This window comes from Myripristis murdjan, chromosome 15, assembly GCF_902150065.1.
Source record: "Myripristis murdjan chromosome 15, fMyrMur1.1, whole genome shotgun sequence".
Classification (NCBI taxonomy): Eukaryota; Metazoa; Chordata; class Actinopteri; order Holocentriformes; family Holocentridae; genus Myripristis; species Myripristis murdjan.
The window spans coordinates 17,028,548-17,040,567 of record NC_043994.1 but is presented as its reverse complement, the minus strand read 5'-3'; the positions used below and the strand labels follow the sequence as shown (position 1 = coordinate 17,040,567).

The following is a 12,020-nucleotide window of genomic DNA, read 5'->3' as shown; positions in this document are numbered from 1 at the left end:
TCTGTCCTGCGCAGAGAGCTGCACTGGACAGGATCTGGCTGATCTGGGGGAGCGTCTGAGGGACTGGTTCCAGCTGCTGCAGGGCAATGCCAAGCAAAACAACAACAGCAAGGCTGGGGCCAGCACTGCTACAGCCAACACTGCATCAGGTTAGAGCTAGTGCTTAATGACTCCCCTCTGCATCACGGGGGACTTCATGCAGTTGCAGATAGCAGACTGAAAAAGAAACATCCATCCTAACAAGTCATCTAGTGCAGTGCTGAGTCTGAAAATCTTGTTTTCTTTAAAACGAGTGAAAAAATATTTTAACGGGTCAAGGTAATTTCACTCGTTTCTAGTGCAGTTTTCTGTGCATGTTTAGTTACTGCCATCTTGGCCGGCTCTCTCTCGCAAAAGACATACAGTAACTCAAGAGATTGCCTGTTAAAAGAAAGGATGTAAGAATGGATTAATTAATTAATTAATTAATTAATTAATAAAGCAGATCACTCAATCAGTATTAAGATAATGTTGCTCGATTCAGGTAAACTCTTGAATCAAGAAATTTCTTCAGTTAAAATGATTTACACTGGAAACAAGTGAAATTATAACACATTTCATTTTCTATTTGTGTAGCTGCACAGCATAAATAAATAAATAAATGTTTTATTAAATAATATTCAGTCTTAACATACTGTTTTCTTAGAGCAAAAAAAAAAAACTGTAAAAACTTAACAAAATCTGCCATTGGGATCCCACTTGTTTCCAATGCTAATGAATTTTTTTTTTAATCAACAGTGTCTTGACACTAATGGACTGATCTGCTTTATTCTGCCTACTTGTTTCAGCATATTTATTCCCCCCGAAAATCCTGAAATGAGCAGATTTTTTTTTTTTTTTAATAAAAATGCAAATAGTTTTCAGAAAAAACAAATTTATAAGACTCAACATAGGACTAAATTACCTGTAAGGATGGAGAATGCATGTGAGTGTGTGTACCCATACATTGCTTATGTTTCTGTGCCGTCAGTGCTGGACAGGAGCATGGTAGCCAGCTGTAAAGACTCCATAGGCTGGATGTTCTCCAAGCTGGACACCAACAGTGACTTGTACCTGGATCAGGCGGAGCTGGCTGCCATCAACCTGGACAAGTACGAGGTCTGCATCCGGCCCTTCTTCAACTCCTGCGACTCCTACAGAGACGGCAAGGTGTCCACCGCCGAGTGGTGCCTGTGCTTCTGGAGAGAGAGTGAGTGTTCTGCATGGGGAGGGCATTTTGCTGCTTGGCTGCAGGTGTATGTATGTGTGTGTGTGTGTGTTTGTCTCTGCGGGCACACACACACACACACACACACGTGAATATGTGTGTTCCTGTATGAAGGGATGTTGCGATAACATAATATTTAATAAATGAAATATTGATATCATGCTCGTCATATGTTAATATTGTGTAAATAATCCAGCACCTGTTAAATCATTTAAGTTTCTTTCCATTCTCATTTTGCCACCCTGCTCAAATGCCACACACACACACACACACACACTCACACACTGAGTGCACACACCTGACGTGGTTACAGACACTCTCTCCCCCTCCATACACACATATTTTTAGTGTTATTCATAAACACACAATAAACTAAGTCACAAATGAATTTGACTTGTAGTATTTTTTTACCCAAGTTTCCTGTGGATATCACAATAATGTTAGCATGAGTTCTTTTGTCCACGATAATTGTGGAGTGAAAATGTGATATTGTGCCAGCCCTAGTGTGCACGTATATTCCCATGATGCCCAAAGTTCTCAGCTGCCCTCAGGTGAAGCCACCTCTGTGTTGTGTGCTGGTCCGTCACAATTTGTCTTCCCACTCATCCTTCAGTTCCCCTATGGAGGGGAAATGGTCACCGCAAGGCACTAAAAACATCCCTGCTGCTTGTTGACAGTCTGGTTCTCTCACTGCTCTCAGACACAGCGCCTGTCAGCCGAGCAGCCAAGCAGAAACTAGGTCTAGGTTCCCGCCTCATCCACAATCCCCTGTTCTCTGTTTGAGTACACAATGCGAAGGGAATAGGTGTGAACCATTTTTAAAATTTCAGAAGATTGCAGAAAACGATCAATTACATCCTTAAGAGAATTCAGTTTTTCACTCACTTTTTTATTTATTTTTTTTATTTTAGGCAGTTATTCATTTTTAATACAGTATGGCTGCTCTGTGTCTGCCTGTGCATCTTCCTCTGGTTGTGACTATTATTTCCTTTTTTTCCCCCTAGAGCCCCCGTGCCTGGCTGAACTTGAGAGGATCCAGGTACAAGAGGGAGGCAAGAGGAAGTATGGTAGGTATCTGGCTGCTTGTATAAACATTTCTCCCCAGTTGGATGTGTCTTTATTTGTAGAGGGGTTTCATCAAGCAGATGACAAGCAGGAGGCAGGGATTACTCCCTGATCAGCCTTGTGGATTAGAACTTGATACTGACAGACGGCAAAGGAAAAGCAGCCATCAGTGTGTGTGAAAAGCAGCCATCAGTGTACATGTATATGTATGTGTGAGTGGGTGAGAGTGCGAGCGTGCGTGCGTGTGTGTGTCTGTGTGTGTGTGTGCATGTGCGTACTGCAGATTTTGGCTGGCTGGCTGCGCTCTGAGTCAGGACTCTCCAAGGACACAGAGCAGAGAGCAGGGAAGTGTGCCAGCCCGCTGCTCAGATGTTCCCTTGAAAGCTCGTCTCACAGAGACTGGACGGACAGCTCTGTTATGCCCGGCCTCATTTGTGTTGCAGTTACATGCCAGGTCCTTCCCTTATTTTACAGTTATATAACAATGCCCTCTGAAATGTTAAATCTCTTGACAAATCCATGTATCTCTGAAGAGAATGACAATGCCCTGTCTTCAAGGTTCAGTATTTTTCAACCCAGGCTGTATAACAGTGTTTGTAGCCATCATTTATAACTGCACATGGCACAGCCTGACCACTCGCTTTAGCTCTGCTGCTCTTTGTTGCAAACAAAAAACACAGTACTGTCTTGAAACTGCTCACCCAAAAAACACCTAGAAAACAATGCTTTCCAACAGTTTTTCTTCAGCATTTATGAAAACACATTGCCCTCCATAAACCCACACTGTTTTGCTGTATTCACTTCAAAGCAGACCTCTGAATTTCCATCTTGTAAGTTCCCAACCTGTGACACCATAGTGTTCGCTGTGTCAACTCAGGAGAAATTAATGCTCATGCTAATGCTAAAGAGGAATAAAACTCTTGAATTTTACGTCATGGGGGAATACCAAAGAAAAGAGCATCCATTTTTTCTGAGCGGTATGTTGTCGCAGGTTGAAAATTTCCAAGATAGAAATACATATATAATTCAATACACATATATTCATATTAGCCTGGGAACCAAGCAAATCTACAAGAAATGCAAGCTCATGTTATTTGATCTAATTGATTGGTTTGGCACCCCTCCCATTCAGACAGATTTCCAGCTGACCTGGCACATGTCGGGCCAATCACAACCATTTATCTAATATGGGACGAGTTTGATGTGATGACTGACAGAGGAGTGTCACTGAGGCCCAACAGTCGCTCGGCGCTATGTGACACATTGCTCTAATTGGTTGTAGATCCATCCAATTGCATCCGGAGGCGTTCTGGTCTGCGGCCCCCGATAACGCCCATTGACTGTCTATGATAACTCTCCTTGGAAATCAAAAATGAACTGAGAGGTTCCGGAGTGATTTGCATTCGCGAATTTGTCTTGCGATGCTGTATTTTTATTCACCGTGAGGCTCGAGAAATACCAAACCTATCATTTAAGGGGAAAAAAGCTACAAGATGGTTTATTTTATCTTTTATCCTTGGGAGTCTACATGGTGAAGTAATGCCTAGTGACAAATCAATGTTGTATCTTTTTCCTGCCACCCCGGTTTTACTGCATTCTTGGCCTGTTTCATATTCATGTACAGGGTAAAAAATACAAGAGTTTCACAGGCTATGATTAGCTAGACCCCCTGGTGCAGTATGCTGACTAAATACTTATTCACTGCTATCTTGCTCGGTGGGTAGATTTGTATTCATGGAATATGGAATTGGCTGCCACATGTGCTGCATTTCACTTTGGCTCAGTGCTGTGTGTGATGACGCATGATGCAGTGTGTGTGTGTGTGTGTGTGTGTGTGTGTATATGTGCTTTTCCCTCCATGCACGGAGCATTTGGTGAAATTATGCAGCATGTGAGGTAGTGCTGCCGTAGCATGCAGCACTATTTGTTATATGGAGGGGTAGGAAAGTTTGGCCAAACACAAATTCCATTCAATTTATAATTCTCCAGCTGGTGATTCAACCGAGTCAACGATTCGATTCAGCACCTTTAGCGAAAAATTTTTAGGTGTATTAAAGGTGCAAAATTGCTGAGGGTTGATTGAAGTGAGGACCCTTTAGACTCAACTGACAAAAAATGTGGAATAAGCATTTAATTTGATGGTGAGTCAGCTTGGTTTCATATTTTTTCTACATTTTTTTTGTCAGCTGAATCTCTCTTAAGGAGTTGTTTTTCATTTCTTTAATTGGGGTGGTGATCAATCTAAGCCAGATTTTAAGCCATCTCCATATATACCACAGTCACATATGCTGCAGTAATGTAAGGCTATCCTTTTTCTTCTGAAATGAGAAAAAAGCATTATTCTCACTAAAAAAAAAAAAAAATAGCAATAACAGAAGTGGCAATTCACGGTCTTATGTTAGATTGCCACAGATGAATATTATTATTTTGTTTTTTAAAGTACTGTGAATGATGTGACTCAGAGCATTTCATATTGATTCAGGCTGAAGTCGGAGCAATTCATTCGGTTTATTTCTTTTAGCCACTTGATGCAGTTGAATAGTCAGAATTTATAGCCAATGCATCAGTGCAATGAACGAATCGTTACACCCCTTGTCATATGTATTTATGTTTGTGTGTGTGTGTGTGTGTGTGTGTGTGTGTGTGTGTGTGTGTGTGTGTGCGCGCGCGTGAATGTCAGGTCTGTTCATCCCTAGCTGCGATGAGGATGGCTTCTACAGGAAGCAGCAGTGTGACAGAGGAGAGTGCTGGTGTGTCAACCAACATGGAGGAGAAATAGCCGGATCCAGGATTCGTGGCAAACCTGACTGCGGTAAATCCCATCGGGTTCAGCACTCAATAAATCAATAGATTAGAAGTTAAAAGCCACAAGCAGCAAGCACGCACCCGGATTCTGCCCTCTGTTTCGACACAGACTTAAAATGTAGTCTTTGGATGAGGTCCTACAGCTCGCCGCTTCCCCACAGCCCCCCACCCACATTCTGCACAAGGCTTCCTTTATATTAAAAGGTCTGAGGCCCACTGCAACATAACTCACTGCGGGGACCAGTGCCACATTCATGTGTCCAGGGTCATTTGCATTCTAAAGCACCGCTTGTCGCTCTGAGAAAAGTCTTTCAAGATAAATGAGGGCTGGTTGGACTGAACCTGCACCTGATAAGAATGGGTCCCCTGGCAAGGTTTAGAAACAGCTATTAAAAATCCAGACAAAGTCAAACACATGCCCTTTTTTGCCATTGCAGTCAATGTTTTCAAATTGATTCCAGCATTTCTCATTGGTATAGAAAGGACTCCATCAAAGTTGAGAGGCAGACATGCCGGATAGAGATGAACAGAATTTATTGCGACGTGTAAGACGGGCACAGTGAGTAATTGAATCTCCCCCTGCTCCCTGCCCTGTTTTCTCTGCTTCCTTCTACAGATGATGAAATGGCATATTCAGGTGATTTTGGAAGTGGGGTTGGATGGGAGGACGAGGAAGAGAAAGAAGCAGAGGAGAATGCAGAAGAGGCCGAGGAGGAAGAGGGAGAGGTGGGGGAGGTAGATGATGGGGGATATATCTGGTAAAAGGGCCGGCACCCTAAGCAGCATCGCTACCGGAGCATTTTGGTCGTTCCAGACACAAATAAACACACACACACGCACGCACGCACACACACACACACACACACACACACACACACACACATATACAGATCCTGCAAAGAGATGGACATGTTTAAGTGACACTCAGAACAACACTGGCTCATGAAAACATGAGGGAAAGGGTCACAGAGGTTGGGGATAGGGAAGACAGGAATGATGGGAGGAGTTAGTGTTAACGTGATTGTTCTTATAGGGGTGGCAAGGGGGGGGGGAATGTTACCACTATTTAGAAATTATGGCTCTGAAGAGTCTGAAGGAATTTCGTCCCTCATACTTGTGAATCTTTGTTCTATTCTGTTGTTTGTCTTTTGAACTATATTTGAGCAGTTTTTAGCTGACGCATACCAGAGACTTAAAGCAGCTGCCGGTGTTTGCCATGTGTTTGCATAAGAACTGGAGATATAATGGGTGCATTTCAGTCGTCTCCGCTGGCCTGGCCCCCCTTCACCGTTATACAGCACCTGAACAAGGCTGATACAACCAATTTTGGGTGATAAAGAGAGGAAAACTGAAATGCATCCTTTGACTTTACCCATGTCATGTCATACGCTTCAGCTCATATGTGACAGTAGTGCTCTGTCTCATTCATGACTTATTAAAACAAAAAGTTTCTCACATGTCACTCTCTAGCTTGTACATAGTGTGTGTATCGGAAGACAGATCGTCACCTATTAGTCCTCTATTACCAATGCCTTGACAGACTAGCAGAACATACTTCTTGGTTGACAAGTGTCCATCGTGTCATAATGTGGATCGATTATTGTGTTTAATAAAAAAAAATAAAGAAATAAATAAACTGGTTTATGTGGCCCAGACTGGCCACCATACATCTGATTCTGTCCTGCTGTTCTCTCTTTATTCTTTGCATTTTCATCTTAGAGCAAACATTTTCTCCAAGCAAGGATGAAATACTAAGTTGATAAACATTTTGCCTTTTGCACTTCAAAAAATGCACATCTTAGCAACTAATTTCATTTACATTATTATATTTTTGTGCTATATGAAAATGACGATACTAAAGCTGATGATACACAGGCAAACTTTGGGTGCAAAATTTGCTCTGGCACCTTGCTTCATTTGAACAACTGGCCAATGGGCAATTATTTATCTGACAAGTGGAAATAGATGAAATGATAGACACTGCTACCATAATGTCATCTTGGCCTCAGTTTGTCTACTGAAAAGGTCAGAATTTCACCATTTTATCAAGGTTTTATCACTGCACTTTTAGAACATGTATTATGGATTTATGCAGTTAATAGTAAATAATAATATAATCTACTGGCAGCCAACATATAGCTGGCTATATTAAATATATAAAAAGAATCACAGCCAGTATATTGTAGTATTTTACCACTGAATAACAGTTGTAGTTATTATTGTAGCTTACACTGGATTAATGATTAGATATCCAGAACGGATACATGACAGGTTATCAAAAAAAAGGCCTATTTGCACATAAATTATGTTTGCTTCAGAAAATTGCATCACTGACACTGCGCCACTTTGCTTTGTCTGGTGAGGATGTGAGACCCGATCAGTTCTCTTGTTTCTAATGGAAATATTGCCAACAAAGCTCGATCTCCAATTCAGCTTGGCTAGATTTCCAGCTGACAAATTGTTTTTAGTTGGAAAAATATTTCCAGCAAAACTTCTCAGCAAAATTTGCCCTAAAAATTTACCTGAGTATCATTCGCATAGACTGTCACTGAATAGAAGAATATATTACATAAGGTGGGCATTTTTTTTCGCTCAGTGTAATAAGACACGTCTCTTCTGTTTTCCCAGCTTAATGAAAGCTCCTCAGTTCTTAGCATGTGAAAGGCAGAAACCTCTCTTCTTTGTAATTTACCTGCTGAGGAGCAGGCCTTATTGTTGTCAGCTCACTTCTAGTTTTGCCTTACCTGATTCTGCAGTGGCTGTAGGCAATAGCAATGGGAGGCCAGCGGAAACTAGATCCAGGTTTGCATATCAGCACTTCCAACAGCACAGTGCCTATAGAAAACTCCCTCTCCTTGGCTTCCCCGGGGCATTGTTCAAGCCTCTCCACTGTAAACTACTCAGCCTGGGAATAACATGGTACAGCAACATTATCATGTGCATATCTGTAGCGTTTCAGGCCCCTAAAGCTTGTCACAGCATTGTACACCTTCAAACTGACAGTAACCAATCGTCTGAAGTGTCATTTCTCAGTGTCACGTTTCTCTGATAATGTAATTCAGTCCCAGTAACATCCCACCGGGTAAGCCTTAAATGTGTTAGCAGTGAGTGGGTCTTCCTGCCAGGTTTCGAGCGAGCCACTCTGATGAGTGGTGAGAGGGAATAACAGATGTCTGAAAACCTGATCCTGACAGTATCTCTTCTAGCTACCCAAAGGGACCAATCATTCCCAGCAACCTGTCAGCTTATTATACTGAATATATTCCTCTCTGCAAGGAACAGGCCATATGTAACATTACCAGGTGGAGATCCTAACACAGGCTTCGGGGGAATTTAGTGTCATCTTTGCTAGAGTAACAGTCTTTGATACTGGAACTGTAATATAAATATGGTTTAGACGATTCTCACATGAAATCAAAGAGGCTCGGTGTATTGCAAACTCTAGTATCAGTCCATTTGATTCCCTATGAGTTTACTTAAGTGGCATATGAGTGAAGTTTTGTTGTATGAAAACATGAAATACAAGTTCACAATTTTATCAGAAAATACCTATTTAATCACATTAGTTTACAGTACAGAAAAAAAACTGCTCACTGCATGATTTTGAGTAAGCACAAAAGTAGCATTATTACATAAACATTATTGGATAATTGGAACTTATTGTCTGACTGTGATCCTTTGTAGGATAATACCACTAACTTTATGAAAAGGGTTTCTACTAACATTTGTGAAGTTACACTAGTTCCTCTTTCTTTATGTCATAAAAACAAAATTCTTATTGAAGTATCCATTTTATCTTAACATTGACAACTAAGCCCAATCATAGTGTAGATACTGGTACGCGTGAGAATGGTTTATCAGTGAGTCCAGAGGTGAGGATCTGTGAGTGTGTGCTTGTGTTGCACAGGTTCGCAGTCATAGTTTGCTCTGAGCACCTTGAAGCCTCCACACCCTCCTGACTCCTTCTTCTGTGGCGTCCAAAGCCCTGAACACCTCAGCATCCCCTGTTTGGTCAAAGCTCCGCAACAAAGGCTGGAATACCGTCACTGGGACGCTGAAGTTGAGGTGTGGGTAGGTCACTTTAGCAGCAAAGTCCCTCGTGTTGCTGGATACAATACCTGGAATACAGCGGATACTGTTACTTCTCTGTGTTTTTACTACAGGGCTGCACAAAGAGCTATCTGATTTGGTTGGGTGTCTTTTCCCACACACATCCAACCACATGCGTGCATTGTTACACTGAGTTTTTCCATGGTCAGAATGTGCCACCCACTGATCAGAAAGGGTACATGACTTTCTAGCTGCTGAGTGTTTACAGTTGCAGAGCCTTACCAAGCAGCTTTCCTGACTGTGCCTGCACCACAGCGCCCCCACTGGCCCCAGCCTGTACTGCACAGGTGGTCTGAAGCATGACAGGCTGATCCTTCCAGCTGATGGCTTTGGAGAGGACGCCACAGGTCAGCGAGGGACCGCACCTCCGACCCAACCCGCCATAACCCACCACCACTACATCCTCACCTGCGGGCAGAAAGACAACCTTAAACGTTAATCTTGTGACAGCGACAAAACACAGCGGAGACCTCCTGAGACAAGATGCTATTGTGTAAATATCCCTCTAGTTACCGGGCTGAAAGGACTTTGCCAACTCTGGGACCACAACCTCTGGGGTGGAGCCTCTCAGCTGCACCACAGCCAGATCATAGGGTGAAGATGCCTTGGTGGAAAACAGCACATCACCCACAGTCTCATGGAACCTGTGAATCAAAATTCACCAATTCACTACGGCAACCAGAGTGAACTAAAGCCTGATTCTCTCTATAAAATTTGAGCCAAATCCAGGCACACTTGCATTTCTTGCCAACAATCTAAAGGAACAAAATAAGCAATGCAGGGAAGATGAGAAAAGAGGAGGGTAGGAAACTGCCCTGTTTAGCCTCCTTGGCTTGACAGGTGACAGCCCACATTAGATAAGATGAAGACAATGTATTTAAAAAAAAAAAAAGTAGAAGAAGAAGAAAAAAGGAAAGGACTTCAACCCTTTGAGTTTTCGACCTTTGATACAAAACTGACACTGCTTGCAATCACTAATCGAGGGACAGATACTGGGGATAGGATGCATTATCAGTAAGTGATAATTTATGGAATGATGCATATGTTGGATTAGACGAAAGATAAGTGACAACTTGTTTGTACTGATACGTCAATTCCTGTGTGTTCAGGAACCTGCCATAAGAGACATCCCTGTAGGTCTGACCTAAATTCGCTTGGATGCATTATAATAAAAAGATAAGTTTAATTTAGGAGTTTGGCAAATTTTGTGGCATGGCAGCAGCATTTACATATTAATTTACTTTATTATTGCGACATCTTCTTAAGTCACTCTGCGCTTAAATGTGCACCTCAAGTCCAGAGGTTCAGTGATACAGAATTTATAGTCAAAACAGAGGCAGAATTGTTTGAATTAACAAAATGAGTGCATTACCCATTTCTGTGGCAGAACCTCAGGGTAACAAATGGCTTTCCATTCACAACGTGCCGGCAGGTCAGAGCCAGCTGAGGGGAGACCAGAACCCCAGAGCCCCAGAACTGTCCACTGTCTATCAGGCACACAGTGGGATACTTAGCAGCTTTTGAAAGATGAGCTGTGCTGGAGAGCTGCAGGCCTGGCTCTCCCTCGTGAAGGTAAATGTCTCTCTGTGGATCCTGCACATTCATGCAGCAGATAATGTTCCTGAAGATGAGCTGGACGGAGCAGACCAGGGTGAGGCCTATCCACTCATTTGCCTTCCAGCAAAGCGGGGAGACAATCAGGCCAACGAGGTATGCACGGTTGCCTTTTGGCAGAAAGAGCCCGCCACCCTCAGTGCCTGGCAGGCAGCGGGCGTCTGTGAGAATAACAGCATTGCCCTGTCCCGCCAGGTTACTGATGATGCCCTTGCTGAGGGTGCTGATGAAGAGATCAGGGCAGAGGGCGCCAAACGGAGAGCCACATGCAACAACCTGCCACCCTTTCTGCAGGTGAGAGCTGCCATGCCAGGGTATGGCTCCTGAACCCGGACTAGTGTCTGCAAAATCTGCTTTGAGTAAAGCAAACCAGCCGAGGAACTGGGAGTCTCTGGTCAGCTCTTCATCCTCCTCGTCGCCATGGAAACGCCACTTGTCAGCCTCCTGGAAAACTGCCAGGAAAGCCTCTCTGAACTCCACGCAGTTCACCAGCATCAGCAGCTCGGCTGTCGCTTCATGCTGAAGTGTCCTCACACTTTTGGACACCGTGCATGTTTCATACGCACACTGGTTGGTGTCCACACTCCGCTGTTCGGAAAAACCTACGCCAATATTCAGTTTTTCACTAAAACTGTGCGGTAACAGGACCCTGGGATCTGCTGACATTGATTCTTTATCCGTAATAAAACGGGAAAATGGGAGGGCATTGCATATCACCGTCCCAGTTCGGGAATCGAGGACAACTCCGCTACAACTCACTCGTCTTTTAGCAGAAAAGGCCTCAGACACCGTGACGACACAGCAGGACTTCTCAATGAACTCCATTAGTTTAGCAGTGTCGATGAACTTTGTCCTACAAGCAAGCAACTTTATGAAAACGACAACAATGAGCAAACTCCCAGAAACAAGCGGTGAAGCGAGGAAAATAAAACAACAGCGTTTCTACGGTCTACAATTGCCTCATCGCCGCTGTTTAAAATTACAGTCGTTTAATTGTGCAGATATTCCAGCCAACACTTTTTTTTTTTTTTTTAACTTCCTGGTTGTGTTTCATTGGCCTAGGTGAAGCCAGCGTGATTGGCCAAGCGTAGGTAACTCTGAGCCAATGGAAAATAAGTAGGCGGGACCGTGTTAGTTTGCTCGTTTTGTCACCTGGGGCGTCCCAGATGGGCGTTGAGCT

At 43.2% G+C, this 12,020-nt stretch overlaps 2 protein-coding genes across 3 annotated transcripts in view; one reads left to right on the top strand and one right to left on the bottom strand.

Moving 5' to 3' along the window:
* spock2 (SPARC (osteonectin), cwcv and kazal like domains proteoglycan 2) overlaps nt 1-6,783 on the top strand; it is a 29,050-nt gene extending 22,267 nt beyond the window's left edge. For both annotated transcript variants that reach the window (XM_030071409.1, XM_030071408.1), the window contains 5 exons: nt 15-149; nt 1,010-1,228; nt 2,251-2,313; nt 4,992-5,123; nt 5,733-6,783. In XM_030071409.1, coding sequence (XP_029927269.1) covers nt 15-149; nt 1,010-1,228; nt 2,251-2,313; nt 4,992-5,123; nt 5,733-5,878 — 695 coding nt within the window. In that variant the 3' untranslated portion in view covers nt 5,879-6,783. The remainder of the gene's footprint in view (nt 1-14; nt 150-1,009; nt 1,229-2,250; nt 2,314-4,991; nt 5,124-5,732) is intronic.
* A 1,866-nt stretch (nt 6,784-8,649) lies between these two features.
* tysnd1 (trypsin like peroxisomal matrix peptidase 1) lies at nt 8,650-11,886 on the bottom strand. The gene is made up of 4 exons (XM_030071444.1): nt 10,599-11,886; nt 9,740-9,870; nt 9,449-9,634; nt 8,650-9,234 (listed from the first exon to the last, which is right to left on the bottom strand). Exons 1-4 carry the CDS (start codon nt 11,663-11,665, stop codon nt 9,032-9,034), a joined length of 1,587 nt encoding a protein of 528 aa, XP_029927304.1. The 5' UTR covers nt 11,666-11,886; the 3' UTR covers nt 8,650-9,031.
* Between the last annotated feature and the right edge of the window lie 134 nt (nt 11,887-12,020).

What these genes read in the sequence shown, in the direction of transcription:
- tysnd1 (XM_030071444.1), bottom strand. Translation starts at nt 11,665, where the DNA reads ATGGAGTTCATTGAGAAGTCCTGCTGTGTCGTCACGGTGTCTGAGGCC. An exon ending in AGGTTCTGCCACAGAAATGG is followed by an intron (nt 9,871 to 10,598) that starts GTAATGCACTCA and finishes TTTGATTCACAG; the next exon opens with GTTCCATGAGACTGTGGGTG. An exon ending in GGCAAAGTCCTTTCAGCCCG is followed by an intron (nt 9,635 to 9,739) that starts GTAACTAGAGGG and finishes TTCTGCCCGCAG; the next exon opens with GTGAGGATGTAGTGGTGGTG.